The following is a 22,118-nucleotide window of genomic DNA, read 5'->3' as shown; positions in this document are numbered from 1 at the left end:
ATTCTTTTTTATTTTTTTTTAACTGCAACACCCTTTTACCTCCTCTTTTATGTTGATTATGTCCTGTGAAAAAAACTGATATGGTGCATATTTTGATTTTGTATAGTCATGTTTCTTTAGAACGTTCATCTGTTTGTTTTTTAAGTTCATTACCTTCTACTCTTCAACACTTTTTAATGATCTTCAATATCTTTTTCAAATTTATTATTAATTTATATTGATTGTCTAGAACAGCTTCAAGATATCTTTGCTTTTAGATCAAATTGTTTTAACCCAAACAGCCATTCCTTTGTATTTACTCTACCCTGTTTTCAGGAAACAAACACACACAACTGGCACAAGGGGAACCTAATGTTAAAGGAGTCTTCCTAAACAGTTTTGGGAGACTTTTCATAACCTGTGCACTATATTCTTCCTGAAAAAACTGCATCACCAACATCAGTAGCATAATAAACATAATAAACTCATTTCCCCCCACAGCTTAGAAGATAAGCCATTTACCTACTGGCAGCTGGGAGATTTATTGCATGTCTGTTGCTAATGTTACCAACGTCAATCAGAAGCAAAGTTGAATTTTATGGAATAAAGATAAAGGAAAGAGATTTCCAAGCAAAATCAATTGCTTCATTTTAGTAAATATTTGGAATAATGGTTCCCTGCAATCACTATTTTGATTGTGGTTTGGTTTGTTAAAGCAGACCTAAACTAAAATTTTTACCTTACATAAAAGGGTAGACAACCCTTTTTGAGGGGTGGGTGGGGTTAAAACTTAAAAATCAAAAAACAGGTTAAAGCCAGTCTCCTTCTGTCTTTATCACAGCAGTGATAAAAACAGAATGGGAGCGCAGATCGCCAATGGTTGTTATTTTTTTAGTTTACTTATGCCTAAATAAGTCCAAGGGTATTTGCAAATGTTTTATAAATGTGTTTCTCATCTCAAACCTTAATCCATAAACTGTGATGTTCAAAACAGGTTCACCATATATATCTCATATACGTGACCTCCTCCGAGCCAAGTTATGAGGCAACTGTTCACTCCTCCTTCCCCTTAATCTTTTCAAATTCAAGCTCCTGTGCTTTGCCTTCAGATTTCTCCACAGTTCTTTTCCCACTTACCTTTCTGACCTGGTAGAAAAATACACCCCTAGTTGCTCTCATTGCTCCAATGACCAATGACCTACTAATGACTTCCTCTCTCATAACTTTTCTAGAGCTGCCCCTACTCCTTCCTTGTCCAATTTGGCTTGCTCCTAATTTCTGCTCCTTTAAAAGAGCTCTCAAAACCCATCTTTTCAAACTTGCCTACATGTCTTGTTCTGTCTCTAAAAACCCTCACTACTTCCTACAATTCCATATACTTCCTCTTATTGTGTAATATTTCCCCCACCTCTTAGATACTAAGCTCTTCGGGGCAGTGTCCTCTCCTCCTCGTGTGTTACCGTCTGAATCTGTCTGTTACTTGCATGCCCTATTTAATACACATTTAATTTTATTTGCGTATTATGTTGACACTATATAAACACTCATTAATATTATCCTTGTCTTGGCATTCCTAAAAATCTATACATAGCAGACCAAAATAAAACAAAAGGTAGAACTTTAGTTTCCAAATGTTTTCGCATAAAGTGCATTCTTTTACATTAAATCAAATTAAATAGTTGGACACAATAGAACCTTTTCTATACTTTTCTATATCTGAGATATTTTTATTTCCCTAGTGGTTAAACTTGATGGACTCATGTGTTTTTTCAACCTGACTTACTATGAACTATGTACTATTCGTGAATATTGTGTGATTCTGTAAGTTGCTGACAGGTACAGATGCCATGGGTGGTAAGTATTTAGCAGTTGTGAAAATCTCGGTGATGCACCAACTATAACATGTGTCTTCCATTCCAGGTGGAAATAGGAGAAAATGAAAGTTGATGAGATGAGGGTAATTTAGTTTGTCCACACAACATATAAAATATGAGAAATGAAAAATATACACTTTGAATTTGATGCAAGCAGCACATGAAAAAAAGGCTGAAAAAAATGTTGCAACATTTCAAATTAGGTTAACTGGCAAAAGGTCAATAACATGACTTGGTATGAGAAGAGCATTCCAGAGAGTCCCACTAAAGTAAAGATGAAGAGAGATACATCATTCACCTAGACTAAGTAGGTAAATAACACAGCAATCTAGGCAAAATGTTCCTTCACATATAACTGAATTCTGGAATTTCATCATATATGGTACAAAATATCCCTAAACGATTCAAAGAATCTTTAGAATTCTCTGTACACAAGGGGCAATGCTTAAATCCAGTATTAGATTATTATTACACAGTATTTATTTAGCGTTGACATATTACGCAGCACTGTACAAAGTCCATAGTTATGTCACTAGCTGTCCCTCAAAGGGGCTTACAATCTAATGTCCCTACCATAGTTATATGTCTTTAACACAATCCAAGGTAGTAAAGCCAATTAACCTAACTGCATGTTTTTGGATTGTGGGGGGAAACTGGAGCACCCATAGGAAACACGGGGAGAACCTGATGCCCATGACCTTGGCCAGGATTTGGTAGTTGAAATCACTGCATGGGCTCGGGAACACGACTGAAAAAAAAAAACACTGCATTCTCTGGGCTAAAGCTCATTTAAGGTTAATTCAGGCTACCTGGGAAAGTCCAGTGGTCTGATGAATTCAAATTTTAAGTTCATTTTAAGAAATTCTGCATCTTCCGGGCTAACATGGACTGGCACCATCTGGCTTCTTATCTACAAACAGTTCACAAAACAGCATCTGTGATGGTATGGGGATACATTATTGCACATGGCACAGGTTGCTTGCTCATTGAAGTAGGCATTATATATGTTTAATGGTATACACAGGTTTTGGAACAACATATGCTCCCACCCAGACATGTTTTTTCCTATTTCAGCAAGACAAGGCCAGACTGTGTTCTGACATATATTCTTTTCGGTACAGATCTCTCTCCTACTTAAAACTACAGATACGATAAAATACAAAAGATGTGCCAGATGGTATAGATGTTCTTTCATAAACTATAAGTTTATGGAAAGCTAAGCTAATGATGTGGGTCATATAGAGGCACATATAGACTCTATTTCCGGAGAAACTGCTCCCTAATCAGATAATTTGCCAAATTTTTTATGGTTATATATGCTGTATAACTTTAACAGAAAATTACTTTTTCTGTGATCGACAACGCACAATGGTTACTTTTTTCACCACTTTTCTTTGCTGAATGGGGCTATATATACAGCAGCAAATAATAAATGATAAAATGAGAAGGAATGAGCAGGAATGTCTGTTAGCACGTGCAAGCAAGACCCAACAGCTGAAGTCTGGAGTACAGCGCTATCAAAACATAAACGGCGCCTCTAGAAAACAGTGGCGCGCTAACACGGTCAATTTGAAAATGTGGCGTGAAATCAATGCCGGAAATCTGAAGGGACCGGTTATCGATGGCCGGATTTTTGAATGTCAACCTGTACAGCCAGGCATAACAACAATCATATTGGCAAATTTGGTTTAGGTTTTACATGCATGTTAATATTAAATTCTAACAGTACACTTTATGCCAGTTTAATACTTTATGAGTAAGCACTGTCAAGAATTGCTCACTATTGTTTTTTTGATTAAACCTTGTTTCCATCTTTGTACTTTTGGACCCTCTCATATCAATCATTTTACATATTTCCTCAGAAAAAAAAAAAGGAAATGCAATTAATTTACTCATTCATTTTTCCTTTTTGCTTAGGTTTACTGATGAGAGGTTTGGGCCAAGTGCTGTTTGTGCAAGAGATGTGAGTCTTTGGTGGATACAAAAAACAGAACAAAACAAAAGAATCAGTGTTACAATCTGTTACACTACTGATTCTCTTTGCTAAAATATAGTTTGGGTAAAAAGACTTAAAATATAATTTGTTAGATACATTTTTATATGTCCTGCATAATGCTTACCTACAACCAAGGACCACTTGTCTATGCTTTGACATCCTCTGGTTCATGGAATTGCTCTTTACCAAACTGACCGAGTAATAAAACTCTCACCCTAAATACGTTTTATTACACTGAAGATTATTTGCTTAAGAATCAGAGTTAGGAGCGTCAACAGGAATGCAATAAATAGCACACACAGAGTTCTTTGAAAATTTGTCTTAATTTATATCAATTTTTTGGAAAGTGGTTTGGTTCTGGAAGAGCTGCCTATTTTTTTCTCTGAGTAATATCTACTCTCTTTCTCTAATTTTTTAAAAAAACTACTCTAGCTGAACTAATTTTACATGATGCTTTTGTATAGATATTTTCCCCCACACACACTACAACACTACATAAAGAGAATTATGAAGGTGCATTAGCTTGTTGCATTTTGACCGCCACCTTTTTTTCACCATTTTTTTTTATATCAATGAAAAGGGCAAAATATAGCACAAGAGCAGACAGAAGTAAGACAGAAGATGTAAATGTACAGAGAAAATTATAGTTGCTGGCATATTGGAACTATCATATGCATGTGTGTCAGATAACCAATCACAATACACACTGAATGAATGGTAGTTTTAATTACTAACTTCTAATAAATCAAATTGTTCATCAATACTGCATTTGTTGCATTGTTTCACATTTTAATATTAGAGTTAATATAATTAAAGATAATCACAACCCAATGCATGTATAGCCACCTTTAGTTAGAAGGCACTGCCTGGTCAGGAAAGGTTTAGGGTTGTGGAATACATGTATGTGATATAGTTGAATAATAAAAAAAAGACACAAAAAAACGAAATGTGTACATTCTCTGAGGACAAACATGTCAGATGATTCTTGTCAGATATAAACGTTCAGGCTTGTCTCGAGCAAGATTCTGACATGTGTACAGCAGTCCCTCCACATCATTCATGGATCCGTCCATCCATGAATGACCGTCAGTGAACGACTGCAGTCCAACTCAATGGAGAAGAGCACAGTGGGGTGCTGCTCACTCGTTCTCCCCTCTTCATAAAACAGAACGGCGCAGTGTGTACATCGCTTATTTGTTCATCTGTCACGCTTTTGTTGCTAGAAATGATCACATAAGATTGTTTCCAGCTACAAAAATTGTGTACGCTGCCTAAAAAATAAAGCATAACCACTTTCTAAGGTGTATTATAATTTCACAAAGTTATTGTTCACTGAACTTTGTCAATAAGGGTAAAGTTAATATCCCTGTTTCTATTGCACATAATTGTGCATGTAATATAAACACAAGCTTATCTTATGTGCAGTGCTAAGTGAACAGCCTTTACATTTTAGTAAATCGACCCCAATGGGTAGTGGTTTAATCGTCACTGTAACTAATAGAGGTTTGCTAATTACATGCTAAGTGGTCATGCTAAGACCACATGTGGTAATGTCATACAGAGAACCTAAACAGACTGGATAATTCCATATTTTTTTTATGAATATAGTATGTACAAATATCTGTGAAAAAGTTACTAGATTCAGAAGATTTGTTTATGTAGATCCATATCACAGACATGCAAAGCTTAATGTAAGCTGCTTTTTCTACTGGTAACCTAACCTAACACCAACTCAGATTTCAATTTTTTTTTGCCACAATTTAATTACCTGCATCCATCAAAATATATATTTACAATGTTATAGGTAACTCACAAGTGCTGCACTGCTCTACCTCTCAGATTAAGGCAAATTTACAAACAGCAATTGACAAGCTTCCGATAATAAATTGTGTGAACATTTACTTTTAACTATCCAATCAATAAAAAGCAAATGCAAATTTACCTATTTAATTTGCACAATTTAATAATGGAAGTAAACATTCAATTTATTGCATGAAAATTTTCAACTACTTAAATTAGCCCAATACTCAATTTTTTATTAGTTCAGATATGAGCTATAGAAATGAACACTCCATGGTAAATTGTACATTATTAATATAAAAAAACATATTGATGCTGTGAAAAATAGTTTATTCAAGCTGCCTTGAAATATCATATTAGTTTTTTCTTCAACATGCTGCACGATCAAAATGGCAAAATGTTGGTTTGCCATTTCACTGCTGATATCAAATCTTAAAAAAATAAAATGTTATACAAATATGTAGCACAGGATATTTGGCTTATAGCGTTGAGGTCCAGGCTGCAATTCCCACCATGAACACTATGTAAATGGGATATGTTGCATGTAAGCGTGGGATTCCGCCCACTATCTACAAACCCACCACCAGATTAACTGGCTAGTGTTAAAAATCAATCCTGTGTATTTGAAAGAAATTGCAAGTTAATTAAAAAAAAAAAAAGATATATATATATTTTTTTTTTTGCTACAAACATGTATGTGCTTATTAGGAGATTACGTATTTACTTGAAGATATGTGTAAATATTTATTTTGCTATCAGACGTATGTATAAAATATCTTGCTGCAATGCATTTTCTTGTGATAGTTAATTTGCAAAAAAAAATAAATACAAAAGAAATACAAAATTAGGGCTAGACATTTTTTTTTCATATTCAAATCCACTGTTTGTGCCACAATCGCTTATGTTGACATGATAGTGAAAAAAATTTATAATACGGATAAATATCAAACAAGTAGATAGTATATTAAATACGTGTTGTCAATTACAAGGACCGATTTATATAGTTTGTAATTACAATTGTAATATTGATTGAAATTTAATTGAGAAAAAAAAATACAGCTTAGTAATTTGTTTTACTTGCCTCTATAAAGATAAACTTGGATAAGACAAAATATGTAGTGTTTTTGTTGCAATTAAAATGATTTAGGTTATATTTCTTTCACAAAAAAGAATATATACAGTGACAAAGTATTTTATTTTATAATATATAAAACCCTACTTTTTTTACATATACAAAACTTGAATAATTGATTGACAAAAGTGTATTATTTACTTTAGAAATATGTCTCATGGGCTATATCAGGATAGTGTCTTACATTCATTACCTATAATTTTATTTCAGCAACGTTTACAGCTTCTTTGAGTACTGTTGCAATCAGAATATTTTATCTAAATTTTACTTTCGAAAAAGAGCATATTAAAAATGTTTTCTTTTATACAACAGTATGTAATTATTTCTATAAAATATGGGTGAACAATAAATAATCCCCCCACCCCCCCCAAGAAAGATAAGTCAAAGTTTCTAATACTAAACTGATATGGTGTTGCTACAAAAAAAAATGTTTGCCTAAATTTCCTATTAAATTTTCCCATTGCAACAGAATAAGTGAATATACAATATAAGGTTTGAAATGTTACTAAAATTACTGCAAACATAATATCCATTTTGTCAGTTTATATCATTTATTGAAGTTTGCACACAATTAAAAAATGTACTGAACATACACAAAGTACAAAATGAAAAACAGCATAATAAATTACCCTCCCATTTCCTGTAAAATAAATCACACAAATGATTGTCAAAGCTAGACAGCAGTCTTAAATTTAGTATTCAACACAGAGCAAGCTTTAAAATGATTCTAGATCAAAACAAATCTGCCTATTCATTGATTGTCTTTTCTAAATGAACAAATGTAATTTTATTAAATTGTTACTACAAAAAGTATCTAAGTGGTGATACATTATTTAAATTCACATTTTCCATTTTTTGAGAATGTTTTCAGGTTTTTAAGAAAAACAACAAAATACAGCATACACCTCCCATTTAGTGAAAATACCCCTTAAATTAACTGCTATACAATACTGGACTGTTTTTTAAATAAATAAATAGACAAGTCAGTCTATAAATAAATAAATACTTTTATAAGTAAGTTTTCCCAATACAATTATTTATAACCAAGTATTTGTATTAGGAGAATATTGTCATCCTAAAGGCTGGCTAACAAATCTTTTAAGTGACCAGGCACCAAGCTGCTTGGACGCCAAGTCATACCTCTAAAACATGTTAGATAGAGCTTCATGAAGTTGTTTTTTTTTTTTTAAACAACCACCAAAATCAAAGAATGTTTTTGCTTTACAAAGTGCCATAATCAGTGTTCTGCTACATTTTGATGCACATATTTTTTCTATGAAAAAAGACTGCACATTCAAATTTGTGTAAACAGGTATATTTTCCTGGAAGCAAGGTCTGTCAGATAAAGTACTCTAAAAACGTTTTACTTACAGTGTGGAGAAATTACCTACCCATTAAATAAAAAAAAAAAAACGGCTCACAACCCGGTGGTGCATGGAGTCCTCTGAAGAACACCAAGTTGCAATTGTAACAGCATGTTTCAAAGAAAACATATTTAATTATCTTGCATATATGCAATGTCAATAATCAAATGAAAAAAGTAATCATGCATTTGTAATAATAAAATAAAAGCAGCATTTGTATGACATCACCTCATCTCAAGTTTTACAAGTTAAACATTAAATTTGAAGTTCAACACTTCAGATTCACAATCTTTATATATATATGTATATATCAAACTAGGATTTCTCATAAAAATGTGCTGTGAATACCTTAAATTTACGGGTTATAACAACTGCTTTTTTGCAGCAGTTCAAAACTCCACAGTAACAGTATACAAGTATGTGGAGCTTTTTATTTTTTTTTTAATTATTAGGAGGTAAACCTAATTTATAGGAAGGTACCTTTCCTACATAAGCTTGCCACTAGTATACTGTCATAGTATCTTGACAGTGTGCTACATGTCTAACCAGAAGATTTGTTAAAGCCCAATGTCTTTCTGCTATATACGCTAAATACTTAAAGGAAATCTTTCAAAGAACACATTAGCCATTTTAATTTTTACAGTATGAAAATTCTGAAGCATGTATTTTGGATATTTGGTAACTGCAGTTTTAGGGGAACTTTTTTTTCAGATTTGTATAAGCATTTTGGATACTTACATATACAACACAATCAATATAATGTTAAAAACAAAATGGCTCATTTCATATTCAAAGACAAGTAATATTACAAGTGACATATTTTAGCTATTTTAAAAGAGGCAGTCATGTCAAATTTGACAGTGCATAATTACATGTATAAGCATATACACATGTTTATAAAATGTGTATACACAAATGCATACACATTTTATTTACTTCCAAAGATCCTGTGAACTGTCTTCTAAGGTCCAATCTCTCACCGCTGGCAAGCTTAATGCTTCACTTTTAACAGATAAAGAGTTCACCAGTTCACAGTGAAATTTTCTGATGTGTCTATATAAGTCTCCAGACTGTGTGAACCTTCGCTCACACCACTTACATGCATGTGGCTTCTCCCTTGTATGAACTACAGCATGTCGGCTCAGATTGTGGGAGTACTGGAAACTTTTTCCACACTGAGTGCAAGTAAAAGGCTTTTCTCCAGAATGAGTTCTTTCATGGCGTTTAAGTGTGTACATACATGAAAAAGTTTTACCACATAGGGAACAAGTTGGAACATGAACATCATTGGTGGGCTTATTACGAATGCCATCTTGTTCTCTAAAGTGTGTGCTTAAATGGATTTGAAGAATATGTGGGCTTGGGAAAACCTTATTGCAGAGCGGACACATGAAAATTTGTCCACCAGGATTAAGCATGTTTGAAACAAAAGGAAGCAGGCTGTTGTCCATGTTACCTTCCATTGGAACTCTCTCATTTTCCGGAGTCATCATCTCATCATCACTTGCTTTTTCCTCCTGATCCAACTCTCTTAAGACTGCATCTTCCCTTACAGGACCCAGGTGAACTGACTCATAAGGTGTCCTTACATCAGTGTTTACACTTTCTTTTACAGTGCTGTGGTCCACATCATACTCATTAGTATCAATATCATTTTCATCACAAGAAACTTCTTTTTCTACTTTTATTTGAACTAGACTGCTTCTCATTGTATCTGGAGAAGAAAGGTAGGAGCTGCTTAAGGGCTCAGTTCCTGAAACACTTGATTTCACAGAAAGGTCCAAGACACAATCTGAATCAGCTATGTTTCTCAATGAAGTGTTAGACCTCATAGATAATGAGCTAGCTGATCTGCAAGGACTAGGTACTGTTTTTCCAGCTGCTGTGTGACTTTCAGTGTCTGCACTATTCTGTGTAATGCTTGTCGAATCAGAGGCCATTCGTATCCACATACTCTCAGATTCCACAGTCATGTCACTTTTACCAGACAAAATATTCAACTTCTCAGCCTCACCTTCTTCATCATCACTCACCAAATCACCTGCCATATGGCTACTACCATCTGAAAGGCTCTCCACTTTATCAGAACAACTTGAATAATCTTCTTCCTTTTTTGTACTGTCAGCCTCTGTTGAAGCTTTTTCTTTCAGTTTCTTTTTGCAGACTTTCACTATATCATACATATGAAGATAGCTGGCAGCTGCAAGTACATCTTCAACAGGAAGATCTTTAAACTGGAGTTTTCCTTCATACATGAATTCAAGTAGTAAAGCAAAGGCTGGAGCTGTAACTATGTCACTGTTCAGATTAACAATGTCTCTTTTATCTAGCTGATCCTTGTAAAAAAGGTGGAAATACATGCTGCATGAAGCAAGTACAGCCCTGTGAGCTCGAAAATGGGCATCTCCTACAAGGACGGTGCAATCGCACAGAAATCCTTGATCTCTTTGCTCACTTAAACACTGTAGCAAATGTCTGCTATGTTCTGGAAAATCCATACTGTCTTCATAACCTAAACAAAAAAGCACTGTATTAAAGAGGTAGTAAAATTTATAAAATCAAAACATCAAATAAACTTTACGACAACTATTACATAGGCAATAAATAAACTACAGCAGGTTCTGAATTCTGAAAATGTTGTACAGAAATAGTTAGAGATAAGCTAAAACACATAGCTTTATCTTGTCCACCAAGAATTTTCATTTATAAGTTGGAAACATTAAACAACATCAGGCAATGACAATTATTAAAAAAAGTGATTTTGAAAAAAAGGGATAACCTAAAATCATTTGTGAATGTAATTTTTAATATCAAGTTCTAAAATTTTAAATTTAAGTATACCCCAATGTAAAAACTGATATATTCAAAAATACAAAGATTAACAATTACAATCACTTTAAGTGCCCCGTAACCCACATCAATCCTAATCCTTAAGAAGGCTAAAAATAAAGATTGGAGGGCAGCTCACAAGGTAGCTGTGATCAAATTAGCAGGCTGAAAGGACAGAGGGACGAAGAAGGAAGCTTATAAACATCTGATCCAGCTGACGGTGGCCATATGGCAGCTGCTGCCCAGATAAAGAGATTAAGAATAGAAGAGTGCGATTACAGCTGTCTGGCCAATTCAAGCTGCTCAAATCTACAAGTTCTAAATTAGTTTGCTAGTAGATAAACCAGTCCAAAGCATTAAAAGAAAAAAAAAGGAATATGCATGTTAGGTACATCCAGGAAAGTGTTGATTCCCGTTATCAAGTAAAATGAAAGCAAGATACATGTGGGATAATACAACGGTATGCTTAAAAAAACATGTTCAATAGATTATCTGATGCCGCACGCTTACATCTTTATTGCAGGATGTTCTTTGTTTCAGATTTAAACAAATACAGTTTTGTAACAGTATTGTACATAGAAAAATACAAAATATTCACATTTTGTATAAAAATATTAAGAAAGCAAACATAATGAATTACCCTATATTGGTACACTTCTAAAAAATTTAAATACAGAACTACTTAACTACTAATTATAGTAAAAAAAGGATGGCTTAACTAGACATTTACCTTATTTTTTTCTTTTAAATGACAAACACATTGTTGTGCACTGTCATTACGGATATAAATAAAATAAAACCAAATAAAACCAAGCATCAATAAAAAAAAAAATACCAAAATACTTTCTTGCATAAAACCAATTTAGCAAAAAAAATATTTAAAACATAGCTAATATTTATATCCTGAAAAATACTACAGCTAATAATATTTTGATACTACTACAGCTATTACTAATAACAATAATATTACACATTGCTCCTCACCGAATAATAATTTATGTTCAATTTTACACTAAAAATATATAATAAAACACAAATTGTTTAAACTAATAATACAGTATGAAGGTAAATTATTTTGGTTTATTTTACTAGAAATCCTACCTTTTTTATACATAGACCTGTATTATGTTCTTGCCTCTTAGAAGTGCTGTATGATGGCTGTGGAGATCGGCTCAAGGAAGAAATTAAAAAAAGGAAAAAAAAAAAAAAACCTGACAAACAGATGCAAAGTGGAGAGGATGTTAGAGAGGAATAAGATACCTTTTCCCCACACAGCTCTGCACACACTAACTCCCTGGCTGTGTGTTAGAATAAAAGGCTGAGGGATGGCAAACTGTCAGCTGCTCTGACATCATGTTCAGATGGAAATGCTACCTCCAGCTGTGCTCCTTTTAATGCCATATGCTGCTCCTCTACACTCCTGCCACCAGCTTTTTCTTTGGAGAACTTTTTTCTTCAGTTTGTATAAACAAAAACTTCAAAGTTTCCTCTTCTCTAAACTTTCTTCACATACCAACTTAACATATGGACTATTATAATTATGGAATTTTCTAACAACTTCACACCATTCTTGATGGTTTTATGCATTGAAGGTATGCACTCCCACAACATGCTGCTTAAAAATATATTAAAATGTAAAGACATGTGACTAACCAGTTATTTTTTTACATTTCTATTTTCCCTGATGTTCTTAGATATACATATTAATAGGTATATTTTACAATTATTTTCCTTTTACATAATGCACATGAAAATGAAGGAATGATTTTTTTTTTATAACAATATTATTTAAAGAAATTTATATATATATATAGTTATATAGTTATATATATATATATAGTTTTCTTAGGATGTAACAGTACAATGTTACTCTGACAATAATAATAAAGGGCGCACTGGGGATGTTAATGCATTGAAAAAGATTGAGTTCTTTTTGCATGTGGCTGATGAAATAGCACTGCAACCTTCTAGGTGTAGGTGTACGTATCTCTATTGTGTTCCTAGGTCTCACATCTGTGAATGTCACAGAAATAAACACTAAATATTCAGTACGTGAACTGCAAGATGGCTTTTTAATTGGGTTCAAAATAGCTGGTGCTGAAATTGTTGAAACAACACAGCACAGAGTTTAATAGAAAGACTTTGTAACTGCATGTATACCTCTCAGGGAGTAACTGTTACTTTACCATAAAATAGTCATAAAGGCTTGCCATGGGGACTCGGCTGAACTTAACTTGAAAAAAATGCCAATGTTGCCAATATTAATTAATCTAATGTACATTCTCTCATGGTTAAAGCAGAAAATGTGTACAGGAAAATACTCCTACAAGACCGGACTTGTAGTGGTAGTATCTATTCTATAATAGGTAAATATAGAAAGTTGAGTTTTTCTGTATCAAAATGTAATAAATATAAAGCAGATTCAAAACAAAACATAATAAAAATATTTTAGAATATATATAAAAAAAACTTATATAGAAATATAGCAAATTCTTCTTTTAATAGTATGTTCTAAGTGCTTTTGGTGGATGGGATGAATGTTCAACACAAAGCAAAGGAAAAATGCCATTGTAGATACATGATCATATCAGGCAAAGAAGATTTATACAAAAGAACGTTAGTAAAAAAAAAAAAAAAAATTATATATATATATATATATACACACACACATGACCTACTATGCAAGACAGTTTAAAGGCTAAGACCGAAGTATAGCTTTGACATTTTTAGCTTGAATGTGTATATTAATGTTTGTAAATTCAAAGGATCTTTTACCTAAATAAAACACACTAGCTTACAGTGACTATATGAGAAAACCAGTATACACTAGAACAGTGGATACAGATAATGACATCTATGTTATTAAGTAAAAATGGAAATTTTAAATCTGTATAATCAGTGAAATTTTATAGAAACACATACTATGCCTTAAAATTTGTGTTCAGTTTGTTTGGCAGGGTAGCTTTTTGTTGCACAAAAGGTACTTTTGTTGCAGTAAATAACTACATAGACTCATCAATATTTAATTTGCCATTGTTTGATCCTAGGACAGGACTGAACCTGCACTAATGGTACCATTATTGATATTTGTAAGTACTGCAGAACTACAAGGCCCATGTTATCAATATACTAAATGGAAACTGAACTCTGGGAAAAAAAAGCAAGGCCAAAAGACCCATCATCGATAACACCTATGATATCCTTACAACTCCTTAAAACTAGTTCTAGGCCACTTTAAAGACAAGACACTTTAAAGACAACGTCTGGGCACACTTAGAAAGTTCCTTGCGTCTCCTGCCAACCCAATGATTTACAATAAAAAAATCATAATCCCTTTTTTAACTCACCTAAATCCTATATCATATGACCCACCAAAGCCTGTTACAGAAGGTTGATCAATGCTATATTCAAATAAAATCCCACAATGTTTTGTAATCTACAAATCAAGCAAATTAACTGATAAAAGGAACACAAAAAAACTGATTTCAGTCAGCTGACACCATTCTGATCTGTGACAGTTAAAATTCTTCAACAAGAGAGTTTAATCATTGGGACGTTGCAATGATTAGAAAGCAGTTTGTAAATCCATCTACTTTCCAACATTCATGGAAGGCATATTAAGTTACATTTATGATTTCGCTAGATGTTTTTACAGTGCCAAGAATTTGGACAAGATCTGGACCATTTCTTTGCAAGCACCAGGCTTGTGACCATCTGGTTGCTATGGAAGGCTTGATTTTCCTTAGGAGTTAAAGATGTCTGGTGTTTGCCAAAACAGGCCTTCTTGTTAATCAGTTTATCGTAAGGCCAGCAGCAAAACACCTGTGTGATAAAGATCTCCTGGGAACAACCATTCCACTTATACACTGCATACTAGTATAAGTCACTGTCCTGGAACTAGTATGGAGAACACAAATTAAAGAAAGGCTGCTTTCATATAAGCATGTATACATACCACTGCATCACATTTGCAGACACTGAGCAATTTACTAACAAGGTAAGTGGTAAAGCAGCTAACTTTACAAAGTGAATTTTAAGTATGCAAAAGTAATTTTTACTTACCTTGATTGTGGTGATAGTGGTTTAAATTCATTTTACAAAGAATACCCAATTATGTGGAAGAAATAAAATCATACTATTTGCTTGCACATAACTTTACAACAGAACTTGTTAGTTGTTGTTGTTGGTTAGTAAATTACTCACCGTGACTGAAGCTGACAATTTTAAGCTTATTATATATATACACACATACACCAAGATTTTTTCCACCACCCTTCAAACATCCATTAGAAAAAATAAATATTTCAATTTATCCTCAGGACTCATAAAAAATGTGTAACAAACTCCTGCCTTTGGAGACAAGAGACGCAAGTTTGGTACACACTTTACAAGAGAACACAGCACCATCTACTTGTGACAAACAAACCACAAAAGATCATTTAGGCGCAAGTGATCCATTACAACTGAATCAAAAGTACAAAATACTTTAACTTTAATACTTTAAAAAGGGTGAAAATATATATATATATATATATATATATATATATATATTCATGTATATATGAGTGAGCCCATTTATTTTCTTTCATCTATTCATGTTATTCCTATTACAGTTTTGAATGTCAGCAGTGATGGAAGCATTTTATGCCCTAGGTTTATACTGAAGGCAAAACATTTTCCTATATTTTCAGGAAAAAATGTCCAGATTATTTTGTGCACTGTCTTTAGTGTACAAATCATGCAATTTTTATTTAAAATTAATTTAGATATATCACCAAACAATAAATTACAGTTACCATGCTGACACCATACCACATGACATAGACATGGATATGAGCACATATGCCATAGCAAGAAACCACGGTTATTATCGGGGTGGGGTGACACCCGGATTGGCAGTGTGTGTGAGCAGTGCACTCGCTCTGGAATAGTTTACACCGATGTTCTCACTCTATACACTCTCCCCCTACCTCTAATCATCACATGTGTAAGTGGCAGTTTGGGCCAGACCACTGCTCCTGTAACTTTGCTTCTGTAGATAATACATCCAATGAAACATGTTGGTACCAGGCAAGGCCTATGGTGTTGGAAGGTATTTATGAAAGATGTAAAGTAAGAAAAGCAGTGGAATAGGTATAGCAGAGGTAGGTTGTAGATAAGAATGTGGGAGTATCAGGCTTCAGAGTTCAGAGTTGTGGTGCAGAGGTAGAAATTGGTGGTAGGCAATGAAAAGAGATTGTAAAGGTGGAAGAGGTGAACAGTAGCATAAGACAGGATCAGGGATACAGAGGTGAGCAGTAATGGAAGTGGTTACCAAATGGTATAGCGTATGTTATTGTCCTTATCACCAGTATCTGGCTGCTAAATATTTCCCAAGTGTTTCAAGTTCTTCTTTAGGATAAGCTCAGAAAGAAAAGCATGTAATAGAGGTCTCTTCCAAAGGTTATTGTGCAACTGTAAAACTTGTGGGTAAAAAGACAGCAGCAAACATGTGCAGTGTGTACTGTAAGCAGGCCCAGAGCCTATTGAACAATGTCATTTTAAATCACACCTAATTTGTGGTGTTTTGTAGCCTCACTCACATACTTTTCTGAGTCTGTCTGATTGTTATATTTCTACCGCTTTTTGAAATTGAAAAATGTGCCATTTAAATTATTGTCAGTATCCTGACACATAACACAAAGTGAATAGAAAACTTGATGCTGCTTACATGAAGTACAACCCAGTAAAACATCTTCTAAGGTAATGACTTTTTTTAAATTAGGAATATTCCTATGCCTGGTTGTTAAGAGCTCTATGACAATGAACAGTGCTAAAGGTCTATCCCTTTAAATAAACAAAGCTTATTGTTAACCCCACTGCTATGTTGCTGTTTCTGATGCTACTGTCCAGTCACAGGATGTAATGAGACTCAAAGTTGGATTGTTTACCTGTTAAGTTTTAATAAATAAAATAAGTAACTCTGCTGGTCTAGAAAGGAAAAATAATTCTTTTTACAAGAAAGGTCTAACTTTACTTATAATAAGAGCTATCCGATTCTATGGATTGTTTTGACATACAGCCCATTGTCTTAACTTCCATAATTCTGCCCACATTTATACTGCTCTCCTCCACTACACATACCAGAGTCCTTTCTTTCATAAAGCCTGCTGTTATACCCTTCCAACCATCTCCTGCACTTACTGCTTGCTAATGTACCTCTAAAGTGCAATACTGTACATTTGGCGTATTGTCATACTCTCTGGACCTCCTTTTTGGCACATTGAGAACATACTGTTTTACCTTCCGATACTCTTCTGCTGCACATATATATACCACTGCCATACTCTTCTCAATCCTCTCCTTTATACAATACTTGCTGTCACACCCTCTACAATCACCTTGGCCAGAATAAAATTGTAAAAATTTATACAATGAACCCCACACACAAATTAGTGACACACAAGTAAATGTGAGTTTATTGGGTATCTCCACACATGCCAGAATAGGAAAAAAATAGGCTCATCACTTTGGTTCAGTTCTAAAGTGATGAACTGTAAAGTTTATTTATTGAATGTATTATATTTTTTTAATCATTTTTCATGTGCACACAATTATTAGGCCTAGATATACCTAATAACTTCACACTGTCTCATCTTTTATATTTAATGAAAATATAGGGATCGTATTGTATTTGTGTGCATATATTTTTTTTTTAATAAAAACATACATGCAAGGTTGTTTGTTTTCTGTTTTTGACCACACAACTGCTTTTTAATCCTACCTGGCTGAAACAAACTTCTACGGAGAACAGTGCTTCGTAGAAGTAGAAATACAAAACAGGCTTATTTGTACACTGCACCATGCAGTCTGGAAAGTGCTAGATGTACCAAAAAATGTACCGCCAATAATGTAGATAGATATGCAATTTTTTGGCTCAGAATAAAAACATCATACGCATAGTAAACAAGCATTTGTAGACCATGAAAACAGGTATGTAAGATTAATTATATCTATTCTTGCTGTGTTATTTTTGTCTTGGAATTATGCTGTTATTGCTCTGTCAGGAACAACTTGCAGAAACAGACATAAAAGAGGACACTTGGTAAACATTCCTGATGTCAACCACCCCCAGGTGCTAGAAAGGGTGACAAATATACCCATGATCACATCGGACCTTATATACTTCTAAAGCTTGGTGCTGGAATCAATTCAACAGAATAGGAACCTCTCAGAAAAGATTAAATAGGCTGCACTATGCAGGAGGATGATAGAAAAAATGGATTAGTAAATACATCTGTCTATAAAATTAGCACAAAGAAGCCCACAACTATTACCATGACATGACAAATAAAAAACAGATTTATGGAAAGAAATACAGCAGGGCTTCTTATACTATACACAAGGTAGGTTAATAAAGCCCATAGACAATCTGCCATGAAATACTGATACCTGATCACCCAGGTAATAGGAAAGCCAGATAGGAAAGCCGGAATTTATATCTATCATTACCTTAAGACCAATCCCTATTGGATCCATGCACATAAAGTAACTTTGCATGTTATAAATGACCTGATTTAGTGTAGTTGGTAAAAATGTGCTCAATTCAGCTTCGTGCTGCCCTGATTAATGTCATCAAAAATATGGGGTCAGCCTGTGGGAAACTTAAGAACGTCTATGTGTAACATGCATGTAGCCTGAGCACAGCAGACCAGGGAGTACAGGAAGTGATATGAACTATCACAATATCAATACACCATCTGTACAAATCTCACAGGAAATGGGTACCAGCGCTGGACAAGTATGATCTCACCTGCCATGCACTGGGACACCTCTAGGAGTAGACCCGTGTCCGTCCTTCTACCCCGGCACCCATACCTTGTCCTTGACGACGACCGACACACACAGACACACACAATAATCCCTCCATTACCCACGGATCTTACTCTGAAGAGTCCCGGTCACTGCTTGTCCAGTGACCGTTAGACCTCCTGCCACTCTCCTCCGCCGTGCTCGGGCTCTGTGCTGCGTTCCTGGCTACCTTAGCCTTCCGTCATGAAGGTCCCCGCAGTGCGAAGCTCGGAGTGGCACTTACAGCACACATCAGTCTGGCGCGCTCTGGGTGGGCCAGGTGCCAGAATAGGTAGCCACCAAGACGAGCTGGAAAGGATGGCAGGCTCAGGCTGCGCACTGCGCATGCGCGAGAATTCACGGGCTGGGGGCGGGGAGTGTCACTACAATTAGTTCTTCTGCACGGTGTGAGCTCTGGCTTATGGGATGCCGGGACCGGACATCTGCTGATTTCTCCCTGACTGATGTTTGGGGTTTTTGAGGAGTGACGTGAGCAGGTTGCTAAATTAGGGTGCTAAGTGGTTGCCCGTCGCTGCAATGGTGTACACTTAGAGCAGCCTTTCTCAATGTTTTTATCATGGAGGATCAGTTCTTCAGGGAACTCGTCTTATAATTACTATGTCAGCTCACAGTGTATTAGTGTGGGGGGTCAACAGGAAGAATATCTACTGCATTGCTGGCTAGTGAAAGAATGTCACTCTTGGCCAAAAAGATCATTGGTATCTAATAACCCCCTTAGCGGGGTTAAAAAAAAAAACACTGAAAGCGGTAACCCTGAGCCACACTCGGGGTAGCTAAAAACATAAAAAAAAAACCTCAGCATCCTCCAGCGTCCTGCACGTCGGATCCCATCCTCGGGCCGTGTCCTCTTCCTCCGATCTTCCCCCGACTAATGGACTAATGGACTTCCCCAGGAGTTCCTTTTGAGGTTTGTGCGTGCAAGGGAGCGCCATGGGAAATTCAATATATTTTGTATTGGATTCAATACAAAATAACTGTATTAAATCCAATACAAAGTAATCATTATATACATATATTATACATGCTACTGTACAGTTATATTACAGGTTTCAGTATTTTTATGCACCCTTGTTTTAACAGATTTTATTTAAAGTTTATTATCAAATTGAGTTATGCCTAAGAATTATAGGCCTACAATGTAAAATAAATTTCCATGCAAAACAATGTACCGCATTTAGCATAAAAATACTGACATAATTTGACCGCCAGGGAGGTTAAACTGACCTGAGAGGCACATATTGCTAATTTCTCCAGAAACCTCTGGAGGGTTTCACTGACTGACAGGGACAGGTTATGTTGGACTTTGAATGTGAATAGAGAGAATACAGTGTTTGCGAAGTAAAGCTCAGTCCAGGTGATAAGTCAGTGCAGCCAAGTACATTAAAGCTGGTTGTCTTTCACCCTCACTGAGCAAAATGTTTACTTCACTAGGACACTAGGAAGGTTGCCTTGTGTCCCTCCACCCCGTGCTGCCCCTCCCCCCCCCACGCGTCGCCTTGGACATTACACTTGGTGTGATCATTTTTCAAAGACTGGAGTAGAGTTACTTAGAACTAAAGAATTCCTTTTTTGTAAAAGGTTTATATTGCCTATATTGGGCCATTTAAACAGTTTAAAGCCAGGACTGGTATAGTGTATGACAATGCCCACAGCCTGAATTGCCTGAGCTTTACAGTCAGCCAGTCTGGCTCCTGGACTATGATAGATGTCATTGTCCGGTGCCAGTTGTCTGAACAATGACAGGAGCTCGGATAGGCGGAACCTCTGTCATTTTGTTTAGCCAATCTGGCAAGGGGGAAGCTCTGGTTGCTTCCATGCTGGATTGGCTGAACATTGACAGGAGCTCATCTCACTAGGGTACATAGGTGACAGAAATTTAGGTTTACAAAATCTTTCCTTGTGATTGATTGGATAATAATAACCTGATTTATTAAAGCTCTCCAAGGCTGGAGAGGGTATACTTTTATCAGTAAAGCAGGGTGATCCAGCAAACCTGGAATGGATCTGTTCCAGGATTGAAAACATTTGCTAGCAAGTAGCAAATAACTTTGAGGAAATCCATTTCAGGTTTGCTGGACCACTCAGCTTTACTGGTGAAGCTTTAATAAATCAGGCCCTTAGTGTCCAATCAATCACAAGGCAAGATTTAGACAACATGCTTAATTTGTTCTCTACAAAGTTAGCACAGTCTGTGATGGAGATAGAACATACCTCAATTCAGCAGTGCAACATTTTGAGCAACATAAAGCAGTTCATGTGACATTTACCAAACAACAGGTTACTATTGTTGCTACAAGCATGTTTTCCCAGTGCACACATTTAAATTACAGTGATTTATTTGCCTAAAGTGAATGCTTCATGTTTAGTCCCATTTACTTCATAATAAGTATGCCTTGTCAATTGGAACTAAACCTCACTATACTTACCTGTCACTGTTGCATCGCAATTCACCGCCATCTTCTTTATTCTTGCAATCTTTTGCCATCCTGGTTGCCCTTGACAGGATGATATAACTATCACACAGGTGCAAGCGAGTTCATTCAGAAGCAAGAATGGAAAGCTGGGATTGGCAGGTATCAGTGTTTTTGACAGTTCTTTGTCCAGGCAATTCTTTTACAAGACAAGTAAGAATGATTATTGTAGAAGGGACATCGCCTGTCCTTTTCTGCACTAAATCCAACATTTTGAAAAGCGGAACTTTAGTTCCATTTTAAAAGAGCTTTGAATACGCAAATATTGATGAATCACGATGAACTGAAGCAATGTTGTAAGGAAGAAAAAGCCAAAATTTCTCCCCAAATACCTAAGAGACTGATAATCTTTTGTGTATTGTTTTACACCTGAGGTTAAATTTAAATAGCTCTAAAACCCACTTAGGACCAGATTATTTTTTTAACCATGACACAAACACTGATAAACAAACCTTTGTATTTGACCTCCTTGCAGTTAAGCCCGACCTTCGCTCGGGCAAAAAAAAATTGCAAGGATGGTTAAGCCCGAGATTTTTCACTTACCTGGTCCCCCTGTGCTCATCCAGCGTCGTCCTCCATCGGTCATCGTCCGCCGATCTCTCCAGCGTCGGGTGCCAGCGGGACCGGTAAGAAGCCTTATCCGGGCCAGCGGATCACAAGATGCCGGCGGCTTCTTACCTGCTCCCGCTGATCGTCCGACGTCCTGCTCGTTCCAGTGCCGGATGATCTCTGCAGGGAGAAGCCGTTTGGCGGAGAAAAAAAAAAACGGACTGCTTCTCCCTGCGTGCGTGATGACGTCGGCGCGTGTGCGGGAAATTCAAA

At 35.5% G+C, this 22,118-nt stretch overlaps 1 protein-coding gene across 2 annotated transcripts; it reads right to left on the bottom strand.

Annotated features, from left to right (window-relative positions):
• Positions 1-6,825: 6,825 nt before the first annotated feature.
• ZBTB18 (zinc finger and BTB domain containing 18) lies at positions 6,826-19,125 on the bottom strand. Of its 2 annotated transcripts, none has more exons than XM_072409228.1 (2): positions 18,900-19,125; positions 6,826-10,657 (listed from the first exon to the last, which is right to left on the bottom strand). In XM_072409228.1, the coding sequence occupies exon 2, from the start codon at positions 10,641-10,643 to the stop codon at positions 9,078-9,080; it is 1,566 nt and encodes a 521-aa protein (XP_072265329.1). In that variant the 5' UTR covers positions 10,644-10,657; positions 18,900-19,125; the 3' UTR covers positions 6,826-9,077. The 2 variants fall into 2 exon arrangements, with proteins under 2 accessions (XP_072265329.1, XP_072265328.1); XM_072409227.1 differs by lacking the exon at positions 18,900-19,125 and adding an exon at positions 12,076-12,695.
• Between the last annotated feature and the right edge of the window lie 2,993 nt (positions 19,126-22,118).

The sequence above is a fragment of the Pyxicephalus adspersus genome, chromosome 4 (assembly GCF_032062135.1).
Source record: "Pyxicephalus adspersus chromosome 4, UCB_Pads_2.0, whole genome shotgun sequence".
Classification (NCBI taxonomy): Eukaryota; Metazoa; Chordata; class Amphibia; order Anura; family Pyxicephalidae; genus Pyxicephalus; species Pyxicephalus adspersus.
Note: the sequence above shows the minus strand (reverse complement) of the source record. Positions and strands in the feature narration are given on the sequence as shown.